General features: G+C 36.5%; 1 protein-coding gene across 5 annotated transcripts in view; it reads right to left on the reverse strand.

Moving 5' to 3' along the window:
- TUSC3 (tumor suppressor candidate 3) overlaps positions 1-19,840 on the reverse strand; it is a 600,786-nt gene that overhangs the window by 88,242 nt on the left and 492,704 nt on the right. For 4 of the 5 annotated variants that reach the window (XM_030312239.1, XM_030312236.1, XM_030312234.1 and 1 more), the window contains one exon: positions 635-724. The exons of the other annotated variant lie outside the window; for it this stretch is intronic. In XM_030312239.1, the coding sequence (XP_030168099.1) occupies positions 635-724 (90 nt within the window). The remainder of the gene's footprint in view (positions 1-634; positions 725-19,840) is intronic. 5 annotated transcript variants of the gene reach the window in all.

Raw genomic sequence — 19,840 nt, forward strand, 5'->3', positions numbered from 1 at the left:
AATTGTTAGCATTCTAATACAAGGACTACCAGAGTTCATAATGATGTTTTCATTACTCTTTTCTGAACTAAATTAAATTTACCACTGATAGGACAGTGACTACAAACTGTTCCTATTTCCTCTGCTGGCATTACATATTATTACCGGAGCAATATGTAAAGTTGAAAAAGTAGGTTATGAATGTCTATTCGATATGGTAGGAACATTAATTTTTTTTTCTTTTTTAAGTTTATTTATTCACTTTGAGAGAGAGAGAGAGAGACAGCAGGAGTAGGAGAGGGGCAGAGAGAATCCCAAGCAGGCTCTGCACCATCAGCACAGAGCCTGATGTGGGGCTTGAACTCACAAAACCGTTAGGTCATGACCTGAGCTGAAACTGAGTCGGATGCTTAACTAACTGAACCACCCAGGTGGCCCAGTACATTAATTTTCTTAAACAGCAAAGCAGTCCTCATCCCAAAAACAATATATTGTATATATGTGTATGTATATAGCAGACGTAGTATTAGAAGAGAAAGAACAAACTTATAATTTACAAATAAAATCCTTTCTCACTAAATAGTAAACATAATTTCTGATTCCTATATAAACAAGATTAAAGTGCAAAATGTGGATACTTAGAACACACACTTACCACTTGTCCATTGTGTGGGTTCTTATGAGCATACGGAGGTCCACGGATATGATTCCACATCTGGCCAGAAGTCATAGCAAAGACTATACACTGAAAAACAGTGTATATGTGAGTTAAAGAATATCAGAATACTGAATTTTAAAAATATAATGGTCATGAAACTAAATTTAAAAAATCATGTATCAGTTCACCCATTGGCATGATTTTCACTTACTAACTGTGGGACTTTGGGTAAGTTATTTGTTTTCTGGCTTCTCATATTTATCTATAAAATAGGCATAAAAATCATGCTAAAAATGTTAATAATTAAATTCAATAACATATATAAAGCATCTGGCATAGTGGCAATCTGATATGTCCTAACCAAAGACAGTCCAAAGCATAGGTTATTAACCACCTAGATTCATAGTTGAAGGCAATTATATATATTATAAAATAGTGAAGATGAAGAATGTTTTTAACCCATTTAAATATACAGACCTCAACTCAGAGAAGAAGGCAGTGGAGGAGGATGACTCTAGGCTCTTCTCGTCCCATGAACATGACTAGATTAACTATCAGAGCATCCTGAATACCCCAAAAATTGACCTGAAGACTGACAGAACTCCACAACTAAAGGGAGAGAAGAGGTCATACTGAAGGAAAGAGTGAGAGCGAGAGCGAGAGAGCAAGACAGAGAGAGAGAGAAGGGGATGGAGGAAGAAAGGGAGGGAGGGAGGGTAACCAAGCGTGAAAAGGGGGAAAAAACAAGGAGAATGGTTTTCCAAAGTCATTAGCTTAGAAAACAAGAGGGACTGAATTTCCTGAGTTCTTGCAACAGTGAGACCTAAAGCCTAGAGCTGTAAAGGTCAGAGGACTTGGCTGAGATAGAGTTCTCCTGTTCCTGGAGAGAAGGCAGGCAAACAACCTGGCTGGAGCCATTTTCCTCCATCACCACTCAGCATAAACACACACCACCTGCTGGAAGCAGCGCAGCTCTGATACTGACTGCTTACCTTGCTTACACCAAACCCCACACCCCTGCGTCTGGTGGGACTGCCTTTCTCGGTCAAGCTTGCCTCAGTTCCAACGGAGCGGGCCCCCTCCCACAGACCAGCACAAATCCCTGCTCACGCCACGTCCCCCAAACAGAGTTCTGCAGGGCTTCAGTTCTGGTAGGGTGGCATCCGGTCTCATTTCACCAGAGTTAAAACTTGCCACATCTAGGCCAAGGACCAACCACTGCCCACAGCAGGCGAGGAGAGCCCCTGCAGATGACCAGCCTGAAGGCTAGAGCAGCCACAATACAACAGCAGAGTGCACGCACCACACACCAGAGACACTCCTTAAAGTGCTACATGATCTCCTCTTCATAAGGCCATTATGGTGAACAGCAGAAAACATAACGGGCTTTTCTAATACACAGATGAAGGCAGAGACTTAGACCAAAGTGCCAAGACAGAGGAATTTATCCCAAAGGAAAGGACAAGATAAGGCGACAGCCAGAGAGCTAAGCAAAACAGATATAAGTAATGTGCCTGATGGAGAATTTAAAGCAACTCACTGGGCTTAAGAAAAGCATAAAAGGTATCAGGGAGACCTTTACCATAGAGATAAAAGAGTTAAAAAAAGAATCCCTGAGAGATGAAAAATGTGATGACCAAGATTGGAAACAGGCTTGATGCAATGAACAGCAGGCTGGAAGAAGTGGAGGAACAAATTAGTGAACTAGAAGATAAAATGATGGAAAATAAGGGTGAACAAAAGAGAGAGAGAAGAAGAATTATGGAACATGAGAACAGACTTAGGGAACTCAGTGACTCCATCAAATGTAATAACATTCATATTATAGGAGTCCCAGAAGAAGAGAGAGAAAGGGGGCCAGAAAATTTATTTCAAGAAATAATAGCAGAAAACTTCCCTAATCTGGAGAATGAAACAGACATCCAGATTCAGGAGGCACAGAGAACTCCAATCAAACTCAATAAATGGAGGCCAATACCAAGACATATTGTAATTAAATTTGCAAAATATACTGGTATAGAAAAAGTCTTAAAACAAACAAGAAAAAAGAAGTCCTTAACTTACAAGGTAAGACTGCTGAAGATTTCTCAACAGAAATTTGGCATGCCAGAAGGAAGTGGCATGGTATATATACTCAAAGTGCTGAGTGGGAAAAATCTACGGCCAAGTATACTCTATTCAGCAAGGCTGTCATTAAGTTTAGAAGGAGAGATAAAGAGTTTCACAGACAAAAACTAAAGGAGTTCATGATCACTAAATCAGCCCTGCAAGTAATATTAAAGGGGACTCAGAGTGGAAAGGAAAGCCCAAAAGTGACAGAAACAAGAGAGGGTCACAGAAATCTCCAGAAACAACAAAACAAGTATTAAGATGGCAATAAACACTTATCATTACTTTGAATGTAAATGGACGAAACACTCCAATCAAAACATATAAGGTGTCACGATGGGTTAAAAAAAACACTATAGATACACATACAGATCCATCTATATGCTACCTACAAGAGAATCATTTTAGACCTAAAGACACCTACATACTGAAAGTGAGGGTATGGAGAAACATTTATCACACAAATGGAGGTCAAAATAAAGCTAGGGTAGCAATACTTTTATCATATAAACTATACTTTGAAACAAAGACTGTACTAAGAGACAAAGGGCACTATATCACAATAAAGGGGACAATCCAACAAGAAGATATAATAATTGTAAATACTTACATGTTCAGCATGGGAGCACCCATATATATAAAACAGTAACAAACATAAAAGGAAGTAATCGATAGTAAGGCAATAAAAGTAGGCGAGTTTAACACACCATTTAAATTAATACATCATCTAAACAGAAAATACACAAGGAACCAATGGCTTTGAATGACACACTGGACTAGATGGACATAACAGATATATTCATAACATTCCATCCTAAAACAGCAGAATACACATTCAAGTACAAATGGGACATTCATCAGAGTAGATCACAGATTAGGTCACAAATCAGGCTTCCATAAATACAAAAACCTGAAATCATACCATGCAACTTTTCTGACCACAACGCTATGAAATCAGAAGTTAACCAAAAGAAAATATCTGGAAAGACCACAAATATATAGAAGTTAAAAAACAGGCTACTGAACAATGAATGGTCAACTAGGAAATCAGAGAAGAAATTTTTTAAAAATACAAGGAAACAAATGAAGGGGGGGACCCACAAAAGTCCAAAACCTTTGAGATGTAACAAAGTGGCCCTAAGAGGGAAATATATAGCAATACAGGCCTACCCTAAGAAGAAAAATCTCAAAGAACCTAACCTTATACCTACAGGAGTTAGGAAAAAAATATAATAAAAGAAGCCTAAAGCCAGCGAAAGGAAGGAAATAATAAAGATCAGAGCAGAAATAATTATCTAGAAACTAAAAACAAAACAAAACAAAAAAACAATAGAATAGATCAATGAAACCAGGAGTTTGTTCTTTGAAAAAAAAAATCAATAAAACTGGTAAACCTCCAGCCAGACTTACCAAAGAGAGAAAGGAACCAAATAAGTAAAATCATAAATGAGAGAGGAGAAATAACAACCAACACCATATAAGAGTATTATGAAAAACTATATGCCAACAAATTGGACAACATGGAAGAAATGGATAAGTTCCTAGAAACATAAATGACCAAAACAAACAGGAATAAAGAGAAAATTGGAACAGATCAATAACTTGCAAAGAAACTGAATCAGTAATCAAAAAATTCCCAACAAACTAATGACCGGGACCAGATGGCTTCTCAGGTGAATTCCACCATACATTTAAAGAAGAATTAATATCCATTCTTCTCAAACTATTCCAAAAATATAGAAAAGAAAGGATAGCTTTCAAAGTCATTCTATGAGCCTAATGTTACCCTGATACCAAGAGCAGATAAAGACTACAATAAAAAAGGGAACTACAGACCAATAACTCCGATGAACAGAAACACATCAATTTTTAATAAATGATAGCCAAGAGAATCCACCAATACTTAAAAGCTCATTTATTCTTAAATCAATCAACATTAATAAAAGAAATAAGAACCATATGATCATTTAGATACACAAAAAGCATTTGACAAAGTACAAATCGATTCATAATAAAAACTCTCAACAAAGTAGGTTTAGCAAGAACATACCTCAACGTAATAGAGTCCATATGTGAAAAACCTGCAGCTAATATTAATTTTCAATGGGGAGAAACTGAGAGCTTTTCCTCTAAGGTCAGGAACACAACAGGGATGTCCACTCTCAGCACTGTTATTTAACATAGTACTGGAATTCCTACCTACAACAATTAGACAACAAAAATAAATAAAAGGCACCCAAACTGGCAAAGAAGAGGTCAAACATTCATTATTTGCAGATGACATGATACTGTACGTAGAAAACCCAAAAGATTCAACCAAAAAAAATCGCTAGAACTGATACACAAATTTGCAGAATACAAAATCAACGTAGAGAAACCTGGCACATTTCTATACACCAATAGTGAAGCAGCAGAAAGACATTTACAACTGCACTAAATAAGATAGAAGATAACTAGGAATAAATCTAATCAAAGAGGTGAAAGACCTGTAGCCTCTGAAAACTATGAAACACTCTTGAAAGACATCAAAGATGAAACAAAGAAACAGACATTTCATGCTCATGGATTGGATTGGAAGAACAAATATCGTTAAAGTGTCTATATTATCTCTATTATCCACAGCAATCTACACATTTAATGCAATCCCTATCAAAATACCACCAGCACTTTTCACAGAGCTAAAACAAACAATCCTAAATGTGTATGGAATCACAAAATACCCCAGATAGCCAAAGCAACTTGAAAAAGAAAAGTAAAGCTGGGGGCACCACAATTCCAGACTTCAATTTATAGTGCAAAGCTGTAGTGATCAAAACAGTATGGTACTGATCAACAGAACAAAATAGAAAACCCAGAAATGAACCCACAACTGTATGGTCAATTAATCTTTAACAAAGCAGGAAAAAATATTCAACAAATGATGTTGGAAAAGCTGGACAGCAACATACCAAAGATTCAAAGTGGACCACTTTCTTACAACATACACAAAAATAAATTCAAAATGGATTGAAGACCTAAATGTGAGACAGGAAACCATCAAAATTCAAGTGGCGAACATAGGCAGCAACCTCTTTGACAGCGGCCACAGTAACTTCTTGCTAGATACTTCTGAGGTAAGGGAAACAAAAGCAAAACTAAACTATTGGGACTTCATCAAAATACAAAGCTTTTGCACAGCGAAGGAAACAATCAACAAACCTAAAGGCAACTATGGAACTGGAGAAGATATTTGCAAATGACACATCTGATAAAGGGTTGGAATCCAAAATATATAAAGAACTTATCAAATGCAACACCCCCCAAATGAATAATTAAAACATGGGCAGAGGACTTAAATAGACATTTTTCTCAGGAAGACATACAGATGGCCAACAGACATAAGAAAAGATGTCCAGCATCACTGATCATCAGGGAAATACAAATCAAAACTACAACGAGTATCACCTCACACCTGTCAGAATGGCTAAAATCAACATCATCAGAAACAATAGGGATCAGCGAAGATGTGGAGAAAGGGGAACCTTGTGCACTGTTGCTGGGAATGTAAACTGGTGCAGCCACTCTGGAAAACAGTATGGCAGTGTAGAGGTTCCTCCAATTTAAAAGAGAACTACCCTACAATCCAGCAATTGCACTACTAGGTATTCACCCAAAGAATACAAAAATACTAATTCAAAGGGATATATGCACCCCAATGTTTATAGTAGCATTATCTACAATAGTCAATTAATGGAAACAGCCCAAGTGTCCATCAACTGATGAATGGATAAAATGGTCTAATTTCTGTTTTAATACTGTCAAATTTATTAGTAAAATGTAATCGCCTTAATCCAATCAGGGAATGTAATGACTGAGTCACGGGTAATGGCCCTGATAAAGTGCCATCTCTCTTGACTGAACTCAGACAGGATTTTCAAAGACAGGTGGCTCCCACATCCGTTTTAAACACAAGACTGAAAAATACTCTGCTTTTGAGACTTGATGCTTAGGGCTTTCAGCCACTCTCCATCAGCAAACAACCAGAGTGTGCTTGAGAATAATGAAATTTGTACCAAAAGATGTGCTTATTTTTCCGTTTCTCTACAGTACCCCTTTGCTGGGACCTGGACTGGATTCTCAATTCTTGCCCAAATCAGCAATTGGCTCCAGTATAAAAGCGGCTGCAGAAGCCAAATGAATTCTACTAGGCCTCATTTTTAAAAAGTGTAATTGACATAAAATTCCTATTAATTTCAAGTGTACATCAGAGTAATACAATATTTGTATACATTACGAAGTGATCCTAACAAAATCTAGTTAACATCGGTCAAGATACAAAGTCATTACAATTTTGCTTACTGTATTCCCCATGCTGTCCACTACATCCTCATGACTAACTCAATAACTGGATGTTTTGACCTCTTAATCCCCCTGATTTAGTATGCATGTCACCCGGCATCTCCCTCTGGGAACCGGTTTGTTTCCTGTATCTGCCAGTCTGTATCTGTTTTGCCTGTTCATTTGTTTTGGTTTTTAGATTCCACATATAAGCAAAATCATATGGTACTTTTCTCTCTGACTTATTCAGCATAATAGCCTCTAGGCCCATCCATTTTGTCATAAATGGTTAGATTTCATTCATGCTTTGCTCCAGTTCTGTGAAAAATGCCATTGGTATTTTCATAGGAATTGCACTGTGTAGACTGCTTTGGGTAAGTATGGGCATCTTAGAAAAATTAATTCTTCTATTCAATAAGCACAGAATATCTTTACATTTATTTGTGTCTTCCACAATTCCTTCATCAACATCTTAAATAGTCCTCAGAATTACCATGTTGGTTAATCTTTATCCTAGGTATTTTATTCTCTCTAATGCAATTATAAATGGGATTTTTTTTCTTAATTTCTATTTCTGTAGCTCATTATTAGTGTATGGAAATAGGACAATTTCTGTACACTAACTTTATCCTAGGACTTTATTGAATTCATTCATTAGTTCTAATAGTTTTTTGGTGGATGCTTTAAGATTTTCTGCATACAGTATTGTATCAACTGCAAACGATAGTTTTATTTCTTCTTTACTTTTATTTATCTTGGCTAACTGCTGTGGCTAGCATTTCCAATACTTCACTGAATGAAAGTGGCAAGAGTGGTATCTCTGTCTTCTTTGTCATCTTCGAGGAAAAATCTTTCATGTTTTTACTACTAAGTATGATGTTAGCTGTGGGTTTGTCATATATAGAATTTATTATGTTGAAATATGTTCCCTTTAAACCAACTTTGCTGAGTTTTTATCATGAAAGAATGTTGCCCTTTAAAGTGCTTTTTCTGCATCTACTGAGATGACCACATGGGCTTCACCCTTTCTCTTGTGAATGTGTTATAAATATCACATTAACTGTTTTGCATATGTTGACCATCCTTGCTTCCCTGCATAACTCACACTTCCAACTGTGATGTATAACACTTTTAAATGTATTGTTGAACTTGGTTTGCTAATTTTCATTGAGGATTTTTGCATCTATATTCATGAGAGAAGACCTATAGTTTCCTTTTTTTTGTAGTGTCTTTGTCTGGTTTCAGTATCATGGTAATGCTGCCCTCACAGAATGAATTTGGAGGCTTTCCTTGCTCTTCAATTTTTTGGAATAATTTGAGAAGCACAGGTCCTAACTCTTCTTTAAATATTTGGGTAGAATTCACCTGTGAAGCCATCTGGTCCTCGAGTTTTGTTTTTTGAGAAGTTTTAAAATTACTACTTCAATTTCATTACTTGTAATCCATCTATTCAGATTTTCCATTTCTTCACGATTCAGTCTTCAAAGACTGATGGAATTTCTAGGAATTTATCCATTTCTTATAAACTGTTCAGTTTATTAGCATGTGATTGTGTGTAGTAATCTCTTATGATCATTTGTATTTTTGTGGTGTCAGTTACAACTTCTCTTTTATTTCTGATTTATTTGGTCAATCTCTTTTTCTTTGAGTCTAAATAAAGGTTTATCAATTTTGTTGATCTTCTCAAAGACCCTTTTAGTTTTTTTTTTTTTTAATTTTATTTTTATGTTTTATTTATTTTGAGAGAGAGAGAGAGCAAGCCAGGGAGGGGCAGGAGAGAGAGATGGAGAAAATCCCAAGCAGGTTCCGCACTGTCAGTGGAGTAAAACACGGGGCTCAAACTCATGAAACCGTGAGATCATGACCTGAGCTGAAACCAAGAGTTGATGTTCAACCAACTGAACCACCCAGTTGCCCCTAGTTTTATTTACTTTTTAGTGTCATTGATCTTTTCTGTAGTTTTTAAATCTTTATTTCATTTAATCCACTCTGATCATCATTTCCTTCCTTCCACTAACATTGTGCTTTGTTTGCTCGTCTTTTTCAGTTCTTCTAGGTTTAAAGTTAAGAATGTTTCAGATTTTTCTTATTTCTTAAATAGGCCTGTGGTGGCATGAATTTCCCTCTTACAGTGGCTTTTGGTGCTTCCAGTAGGTTTTGAAAAGCTTTGTTTCTATTTGTCTCATGGTGTGATTTTATTTCCTCTTTGATTTCTTCATCATTTAGTGTCCATGTGTTGTGTTTTTTTCAGTTTTCTTCTTGTAACTAACTTCTAGACATCCCATTGTGGTCAAAAATAATACTTGATGATTCCATTTTTTGAATTTTATACCTCTTTTGTGGCCTAATGTGATCTGGAGACTGTTCTGTGTGTACTTGAAAAGAACATGTATTCTGTAGGTTTTAGATGAAATATTCTGTACATGTCTATTAAGCCCTTCTGGTCTGTCAATCAAGGCCAAAGTTTCCTTATTGATTTTCTATCGAGATGACCTATCCATTGATATAGGTGGGGCATTAAAGTCCCTTAGTATCATATTACTGTCAATTTCTATTGTCTGATAATATTTGCATTATACATTTCAGTGACTCTGTGCTGAATATATATTTATATTTGTTATATCCTCTTCTTGAAGTGACCCCTTTATCATTATGTAATGCCCTTCTTTGTCTTTTTTTACAGTCTTTGTTTTAAAGTATATTTTGTCTGATACGAGTATTGTTAGACTAGCTTTCTCTTTATTTCTATGGCATATCTTTTTCTAATCCTTCATTTTCATTCTGTGTCTTGAGATCTGAAGTGAGTCTCCTGTAGGCAGCATATAAATGGGTCTTGGTTTTTTGTTTGTTTGTTTGCTTTTTATCCATTCTGTTATCCTATGTCTTTTGATTAGAGTAGTCTATTTACATTTAAAGTAATTATTGATAGGTGTGTTCTTACTGCCATTTTGTTAATGGTGTTGTGGTTGTTTCTGTAGTTCTTCTCTGTTTCTTCTCTTGGTCACTTCCTTTATCAACTGATAGTTTCCTTCAGTGTTATGCGTTGGTTCTTTTTATTTTAGTGTATATGTTGTAGGTTTTTGGTTACCATGAGTTTCATATACATTGAGATTATATATACATATATACACACCAGTCTATTTTAAGCTGATAATTTCCTTACTCCCCTCTTCTCCATGTTTTGTTTTTGTCATCTTGACATTTTTATTTTGTGTGTCCCTTAACTAGTTGTTGTAGTTGTAATAGATTTTACTATTTTTGTCTTTTAACCTTCAACTAACTTTTTAAGTGGTTCATTTATTGTCTTGACTGTATATTTGCCTGTAGAAGTGACATTTTTCTTTCATAACATGTTCTTATTTCTGGTTATAGCCTTTTCTTTTCCACTTAAAGAAACCCGTCAACATTTTTCACATGGCTTGTTTAGTGGTGATGAGCTCCTTTAGCCTTTGCTTATCTAGAAAGCTCTTTTTTAATTTTTTTTTTTTTTAATATTTATTTTTGAGAGAGAGAGCATGAGAAGGGAAGGGGCAGAGAGAGGGAGACACAGAATCCGAATCAGGCTCCAGGTTCTGAGCTGTCAGCACAGAGCCGGACGCAGGGCTCGAACTCACAAACCCTGAGACCATGACCCTAGGAAGTGTTTTATCTCTTTCAGTTCTGAATGACAACCATGCTGGGTAGAGTAAGTTTTTCCCTTTCAGCACTTTAAATATATCCTGCCACTCCCCCTTCTGGCCTCTAATCTGCTTTTTATTCCCTCTAGTGTATTTTTCATTTCAGCTACTGTTTTCTTCAGTTCTGACCGGTTCTTTTTTATATTTCTCTTTGTTGAAGTTCTAAGTTCACTCCCTCTTCTTTGATGCGCATCTTTATGAGTATTACTTTAAACTCTTCATCAGATGCATTGTACATCTCCATTTTGTTTTAGTTCTTTTTCTGAGGTTTTACCTTGTTCTTTTGTTTGAAACATACTCCTCTCACTTTGCTTGACTTTGTATCTATTTTTATGAATTATGCACAGCTATCTCTCTGAATTTTGAAGGAGGGTCTCCTGTAGGAACTTTGTAGACTGCACGTGCCTGATGGCTTTGACTGGCCAGCAGGAACAGGTGCAGACGGGGAGTCTTGGGCTGCCCTCTGCACTGAAGCACCCCTGGAGGGACAGCCTGAGCTGGAACGGGCATGTTCCAGGTGAAGTCCATAGGGTGCTTGGTGACAGGGCTGCCCTGGCAGGATGACTGGTCCAAGGTTCCTTCCCTATCAAAGTCTGAGACCCTTTAGTTCTCATTACCTAAGTAGCTCTCCATGAATCAGAGATGATTCGTTTATTTTAGTTAGCTTTATAAATTATTTCAAATAGAAGCACTGGCCTGCATTAAGCTACTTTTGTCACCCAAAAGCAAAAGTCAAATTTTGATTTACTTGGCATATAAATATCCTGTGGTGTTGCTGGAAGTATGGCCAGACTCGCAAAAGGTGAGTCCGCAAAGTTCAGTTAAGTGAAGATCCTCATACTCAAGTCAGAATGAGGCCCCGACTCCAGAATGAAGCTTCTTTTTATTAGGGTAATTGCTAAAGACTATGTGCATGAAGTCAGTTAAGCAAGTGTGTTAATCAGTCTAATGGTTAATGGTTTCTATAACACTAGGAAGGGTCAGGTGCGAAGGTGGATCCAGCCCTGGACAAATGTTAATGGTTCTAGGTGTTCCTTACAAGCCTCAGCCTGGTTCAGCTGTGTAAACATGTCCTAAGGCCTTGCACCTTCTCCAGCCCTTCCCTTTTGAAGTCTTTTCCTTTGATGCTTCTCTCCTGCATCTCCCACACTATGGTTTGTTTTCCTTTGGTTTATAATTCTCACACACATTCACCCACAATACTCACAACTGTCAGAGAGGATCCTTTTGTAATACGTAAGAATATTTAATACGCCATGGAAATATAAACAGTTACCTGAGAAGGCAGATTTGACCAACTTATTAAATTGAAAGCCATCTAATTTCATATTCAGCAATAGATGAATAGCCTATAGACCCATGTTTTGGTTGGCGCTTCATCTAACAAGCCAGACTATCTGTTAGTATCAAAAGTTTTCGTCTTCTGTAATTCTTTAACATCAAAATAGCCATGAAACAGTAACAAACTGGAGTGATCAGACACTGAAATGGAAGGAAAAAACTGAATGCAAGTATAATATAGTAAAATAAAGTATAATCAACAGTACATTCAGGTGTCCAAACTTTCATATAATATCAGAAGCTTTTTTTTTTTTTTTTTTTTTTTTTTGGGCATTGGATGACTTGAAGCCAAAAGTGAGACTAAAGAGTAATGCTCTGAGGGGCGCCTGGGTGGCTTGGTCAGTTAAGTACCCACTCTTGATTTCAGCTCAGGTCATGATCTCACAGTTCATGGGTTCGACCCCTGTGTCGGGCTCTGCACTGACAGTGTGGACCTGCTTGGGATTCTCTCTCTCCCCCTATCTTTGCCTTTCCCCCACTAGCATCTGTGCGCTCTCTCTCTCTCTCAAATAAAAATTTAAAAAAAGGGTAATGTTCTGAAACAGTAAAAAAGCTACTCAGATACTTGCTGCAGTTCAATAATCAAAGAAAACCTTGGTAGTCCCTTTGGAAAGCATTTTGGTTGCCACATTTTCCTGGAGAGCCAAAAAAAAAAAAAATAGTACCATCTTAGAAAACCAAGATTTTGGACACATTTTAGTCGGAGCATTTATATCCTGTTGATTCTCCTCCATCATTAGACAAGTAAGGTCTCTAGGGGCAAGAACTATATCCTAATCTTTTTTATCTTGTCCTTTTATTTATTTATTTTTTTGCAGGGGTGGGGGACGACTATGAGCAGGGAAGGGGCCGAGAGAGAGGGGGACACCTGATCTGAACTGGGCTCTGCGTTGACAGCAAAGAGCCCGATGTGGGGCTCAAACTCACAAGCTATGAGATCACAACCCGAGCAGAAGTTGGATGCTCAACTGACTGTGCCACCCAGGTGCCCCTTGTCCTATCATTTTATATCCACATGGTTCTTCACAGTTCTTAATACATAGTAGGCTTTCAAACTCTTCTTGAATGGTCAATAAATGGCTAAACATGAATTAACAGAGAAGAGGTGAATATACTGAAACATAAATATTTATTCTAAAACTGAATGAAATTTAAATTAGGTAAGTTTCCCAAAAAAAGAAAGAAAAGAAAAGAAAATGCAGTAGTCCTAGCCATGGCCTAGAAATGCCATAAATTTCTGTGAAAAGAGCATCTGTGTAGTTTTACTTAAGACTAAATATTTTATTTGGGGCGCCTGGGTGGCGCAGTCAGTTAAGCGTCCGACTTCAGCCAGGTCATGATCTCGCGGTCCGTGAGTTCGAGCCCCGCGTCAGGCTCTGGGCTGATGGCTCAGAGCCTGGATCCTGTTTCCGATTCGGTGTCTCCCTCTCTCTCTGCCCCTCCCCCGTTCATGCTCTGTCTCTCTCTGTCCCAAAAATAAATAAACGTTGAAAAAAAAAATTTTAGGGGCGCCTGGGTGGCGCAGTCGGTTAAGCGTCCGACTTCAGCCAGGTCACGATCTCGAGGTCCGTGAGTTCGAGCCCCGCGTCAGGCTCTGGGCTGATGGCTCGGAGCCTGGAGCCTGTTTCCGATTCTGTGTCTCCCTCTCTCTCTGCCCCTCCCCCGTTCATGCTCTGTCTCTCTCTGTCCCAAAAATAAATAAACGTTGAAAAAAAAAATTTTAAAAAAAAAAAAAAAGAAAAAAAAAATTTTAAAAAGACTATTTTATTTCATGGAAAGGAATCCTACATTGAGGATCACTGTCTCAATAAATATTACTTATAACCACTACTGAGTGGAATACCATTAGCATGGAATGGAATACAGAAACTAGGCAGTCATTCCAAGTATTGGATCTTCATAGTGAAGCTTATTTAATTATGACTTTATAATAAGCAAAAGACTCAGGCAACCACACAACATCAAAAAAAAAAAAAAAAAAGGAGGAGGAAGAGGAAGAGGAGGAAGAAAATAAGAAAAAGAAAGAAAGAAAAAGGAGGTCCATCCATGTCTGAGTAGTTTTAAGATACTCTTTTGAGTTATGGAAGGCATTGTCGGTCTTCATTATAGAAAATTAGGAAAAATATACACTAAAAATATATTAATTCTTTTCATTATATTGTTACCAAAACTCCAATACAAAAGTATACATGGGACTATATATAGAAACTATCTATTTGCAAACAGACATACCCATCTTCAAATGACTTAAACTATTTATGTTTAGAATCATCTTCAAACAACAGATGCTTCACTGGAAAAAAAAATATTAGCAGCACTTATTTGCTTCTCACTTGTAAGGAGAACAAAGTAATAAACCGCAGAGACAGTATCTGCATAATATTAGAAGTTATATAATTTTATTCAAATAAATTTGTAAAGGCGCTCATTCTGAGGTCAGAACTGCTTTGCAGTTTTGAATGCGCTTAAGAAATACGTTTCCACTGATACAACACAATGTGCAGACACCAAACAACTCTTCAAGAATGTGAAAACTGTATAATAATTTATATTAATTTCAAGCTTAAGTTTTTCACAAAACTTACATAATTAACCTGATATACTTTCTTTGAGACAGAAGACACATTAAGGTATGTGAATCATCTTATAATACAGAGCATCAGTGTTAAAAGGCACAAAACAGCTTCTGTCCTACCAAGATTTACTATGATAATAAAGTCTGGTTATTAGATTTTTTTAAATGATGTTTATCTTTCATGTTTTTAATTGCAAATTCTTAGGATATTTTTCTTTGTATATGCAATCAATATAACTACTCATCACACTTCTATTTCTGCTTTGAAATGACAGCCATCTATAAAGAGCTTTAGGTTGCCAAGAAGATCTGTGCTATGAGCTATAAAACATAACATTTTAACTCATTTTGATATTCCAAGTCAACATTTATTTCTGAAAACCATAAACTATAGATCTATATTATACTCCTTAAAGTTATGTACCAGTGTAGTTCAATATTTTACTCAACCATTCCACTTTAAACTCATCATAAAACAGGTAATGTATATGCTTATTGTCTATCATTGCTTTTCCTTTGCGGGTGGAGGAAGGAAAACGGAGTAAAACCAGAACCAGAACTTACTCTGCTCTATAAACAATCATCATCACGTACAAACAGGAGTTCACAGCACTTTCTTTCAAGATCAGGAAGAACTTATGAATACTCCTTTCCCTACTTTTTTCAATTCGGAATCAGGAAGCTCTCATATTTACTTTTTAAATATTTGCATATCTCTCTCTATATAAGGAAATTGCAAATTTTGTCTCTCATACCCTCTAAAACACCATGAACAGCTTCTTTTCCCCTGCAAAAACTTCATTCTTAGTCTACCTGTGGGTCATATACAATAAGGTAAATATAATAATGAAAAAGACAACAACAACAACAAAAACAGCACAAGCCATAGAACATAGAACATTGTCCATCAAACTAAAGATATGTAACACTAAGTAATCCCTTGGGAGGTACTTCTGCAGAGGTTCAATACACAAGTGCTCACTGTACACAGACTTGTTCTGTACTAAGAAGTGGCTATATGGACAGAGAGCTTCTTTAACAAACTTTTTTCTCTCTATTCACATTCTGCACCTTTGGTATTACACAAGGGGTCTGCTCTAATCTAATTCATTGTTTTTATTTTAGGAGCTTTCCTTTCCTGTGTAATCCAGGGCTTTCATCAGAGTTTCTATACATCAGATGACAATACTTTGCCAAAGATTACCAAAATACGTATTCTCTTTCCCAAAGGAAAGCAGGATAGTGGTTGTTTTGCATAGACAAATGTTTGAGAATCTGAATACATGATTAGCCATTTTGGGTAGACTCTTAACTTTGCAAGGGTATCTTAAGAATTGGATAAGATTGGAAATGAACAAATGAACAAATCCTTCAAAATAGCCCTTTTTTAAAAATAAAGAGTCAAGTTTGGCAGTGGAAGTGCTGGCTATCAGGCAGAAAATGGTAAAGAAGATTCAAATTAGTTCCCAGAAGCCATCAGCAGCTAAAGAAAAGACCACAAGTTTGTATATTTCTATAGTAATGAAAAAGGGGAGTTTCAAGAGGAGCTTTTCGAATTCAACATTGTATCATCAGAGTAGTTTTAAAACACACTGTTTGAAAACATGTCTGTTCTCTGCAGCCTGTTACTGACTTCTAAAAGGCTTCCATTGGTGAGCATGCATGCTTGCCAAGAATTCCTTCTCAAGTATGTGTCTGTGAATGTTAGACTATTTTCTGCTATGCCAAGGTAATTAGCTTCCAAGGATTCAAAGCAGAAATGCAAAATCTGCATGATGTAGCAGGGGATGCAAGAAAACTGACTGTTCGAGTATTTAACATTTATGCACCATATAAATATTCTCAGGCATTTATCTGCAGTCATAATGGCTCACTACATCCACTGGTTTAAACAACCAACATGAGTTATGTGCCCACATTATGAGACGCCCCGCAACGTGGTAAGAATACAGAACTTAAAAGTCAGACAAGTGGGATCAGGTCCTAGTTAATCATTTTCTAGCTATGTGAGCTAGCAAAATGAGTTTATTGAATCTTAGTTTCCCTGTTTGTACAAGGAGGAGAATGTAAATTCCTTTTCATCGTTATTGTAAGGAATAAGTACATAAAACATATCCCAAAGAAGGAAAAATTCAATCAATAGTAATGATGATTAATACTAGTTTCTAACAGTAATTCTGGAGAGAAAAATGAAGGCATGCTATTGTCAACTGACTATAATTCAGAGAGACCGTCAGTGTTTTGATAGACTGAAGCAGTGACAAGATTTGGTAAGACACTAAATACTAAAGAAGTTTTAACTTTACCATAACAGTGAAAAAAGTACATACTATACTTTCATCAAAAAACCTGGGTAGCTTTACTGAATGAAGCAACTTGAAAACTAGCCTGAGCAAAAAACCCACAACACTTTTAAACTTAATAAGGTGATTGAGATCATCTCTAGTATCCAATTATATTACAGTATAATTCATCCATTATGACTCAATTATCAAAAGTGACCAAATATTAAACTTTAAAAAACCCACATTTATATTCTCTCCATTTATTATAGAGGTATTTTTAAGTATGTTCTAGAAGGTTACAGGGGTTCTGTTTGAATTTCTAGACTCTAGATATTATTGCAGAAGACGTTTGCTATAAGGTGATGTGCCTGGTCTTCTTAATCTGTCCTATCGCATCCAACTCAGTCACAAAGACCACTAATTTGTGGAAAATAAAAATAGAAGGATGAGGGAATACTACATGAAGACAAAAGGCAGAAACCAACATTAGCTATAAATATATACATGTATATAGTTTCAATTTTGATACTCTATTTATAAATTTTATACATCTTTTGTTAGATTTAAGTACCACACATTTCTTCTTCCTATTGTTAAAGATTTTATTTTCAATTATATATCAAATTGCTTCCTGTATAAAATTCCTAATGATTATTGGACATGAACTCTTCCAACTCTAGTAATAATTTTATTATTGGTTCTCCATAAATGGTGATGAATTTTCCATGTGGAAAGTCATAAGTAAATATGACAAGTCATTTAGATTTATTTACTCCCTGCATTTCTTTCTTCTGTTCTTAAGCTTTGACTAAGACCACTAATAAAATGATGAACAGTAGGTAATTATAGGCTTTATTTTAAAGTATCACTACATAAGATATTTGCTAGAGATTTTAAGATATCCTTTACCTAGTTAATAAAGTTCACTTGTATTTATAGTTTAATTTTTTTTTAATGCTTTTATTTATTTTTGAGACAGAGAGAGACAAAGCATGAGCAGGGGAGGGGCAGAGAGAGAGGGGGACATAGAATCCAAAGCAGGCTCCAGGCTCTGAGCTGTCAGCACAGAGCCCGAAGCGGGGCTCGAACTCACAGACTGTGAGATCATGACCTGAGCTGAAACCGGACGTTTAACCGACTGAGCCACCCAGGTGCCCCTATAGTTTAACTTTCTAAAATCATAAATGATGAATATTAAGTAATGTCTATGGCGTTAGTGACACTATTTCTACTTTACACCCTTGCTGTGATGGTTTTCCATTAATTTCTACTTCCCCTATGGCTTAACCACCCATTCCTACAACCTTTTGCTATTTCATATACAGCTGAATTTGGAAAAAAATTAAAGAGAAAAAAAATCTTGCTTCCATGTTCCTAAGCAAGATTTGACATATGCCATGCCACCTTTCCTATTTGCTGGCCATCTCTAAATTCTCATCCTTAGCCTTATGGTCTTTCCTGCAAGTATTTCATTATCCCTACTAGAGTAATTTTTATAATTTCGCTAAACTTTCCGGGAAAATTTTTCCGGTAGGTTTTCCCTAGGAAAAACTTTTCTGTAGGAGCAGTTGCTCTCATTTGCAAATTATTTTCTTGCACTAGATATGTACAGACAATGTGTTAAATTCTTTGTTGATATTGCTCTGATTTTGCTCATATTTGAACAGCACCCATTTTTCCTGAACTAATGAAGTGGCTATAAGCAAGAGACTACATAGCTCAGTGGTTCAATTTTTTGTTGTTATGAAAACTGGCCATTTCTTTAAAATATGACACCTCTGTGTAGCCATACCTCCTTTATCTCTCAGGTGGACTTCTTCCATTAAATCTTTACTCCCCTTGATTTCTTCATGAGTCACTGCCACCAAGAAATACAATCAGTATCTCAAGGTAAGCCACTAATTTTACTGGGTGGATCTTTGCCTGTACTTTGAATTCTGCCACCTTTTGTTCCTCAGCACTCACTGACTCAGCTGTCTTTTACCCCCTGCCCCATGTAAGCCTTCTGTAGCGAAGTAAGGTCCCAATCACAACTCTTCCTTCTCAGGACAGGGTCCTCATTTTCTGGGGGAAAATATTTCTTGCCAATTTTTGACATCTGCCACTAACACTATGCCCCTTAGCACTTTCTGCTCTTCTCAATAACAAAGGATCCTTATGCAAAAGAGCGTCTTATAGTGGTTGTGGTTTCAGTAGCTGTTGAAAAAATTTGCAGACAGAATGGAATGTATCAGATTTTTCTGTCTTCCAGTCACTTGGAATTTAACTTGACATAGGTTTTTAGTTCTCTGTCATGTGCTTCATTTCCAAGAGGTAAGTGGAAATTTTCTGACCTGCAATCATGCTCCAAAGAAACACTTTCATATGAAGAATACAAACAAGAACCTCATTAAAGAAGGTGGGTAGTTTTCCCTTTTACTCTCTTCTGAATAAGTTGACTAACTGGCATAATTCCTTCACGTATCCTTGCCAAAAAATGACTTAGAAGCTACTGGACTTTTTCATTTTTCAAGGATGATTTGCAAACACTTCACCTTATGTAATGCTTACTAGTATACTATGAATTTATATTTCTTCCTGACATAATTTCAGTTGATATTTTCCAAGAAACTTGTTTTCTGTATAAAATTGACAGTACTGACTTTTTAAGAACTTTTGATTATGTGTAAGTGATATCCTCATCATGGCAGAATAAGAGCATTCTAGCATTCTCTCTCCAAAAAAACATGGATTTTGACAACTGCCTATGAACAAGAGTGCCTCTGTGGAAGCTGAGTCCAATTGAGTAATGCCAGCACTACTGGAAAAACACTAAAAACGAAATACTGGATGCACTGAAGAGGGTAAGACAAACGGTTTCAATTTCGTAGCTCACTCCGCCCAGGGGGCACAGCTCAGT

The sequence above is a fragment of the Lynx canadensis genome, chromosome B1, assembly GCF_007474595.2.
Source record: "Lynx canadensis isolate LIC74 chromosome B1, mLynCan4.pri.v2, whole genome shotgun sequence".
Taxonomy (NCBI): domain Eukaryota; kingdom Metazoa; phylum Chordata; class Mammalia; order Carnivora; family Felidae; genus Lynx; species Lynx canadensis.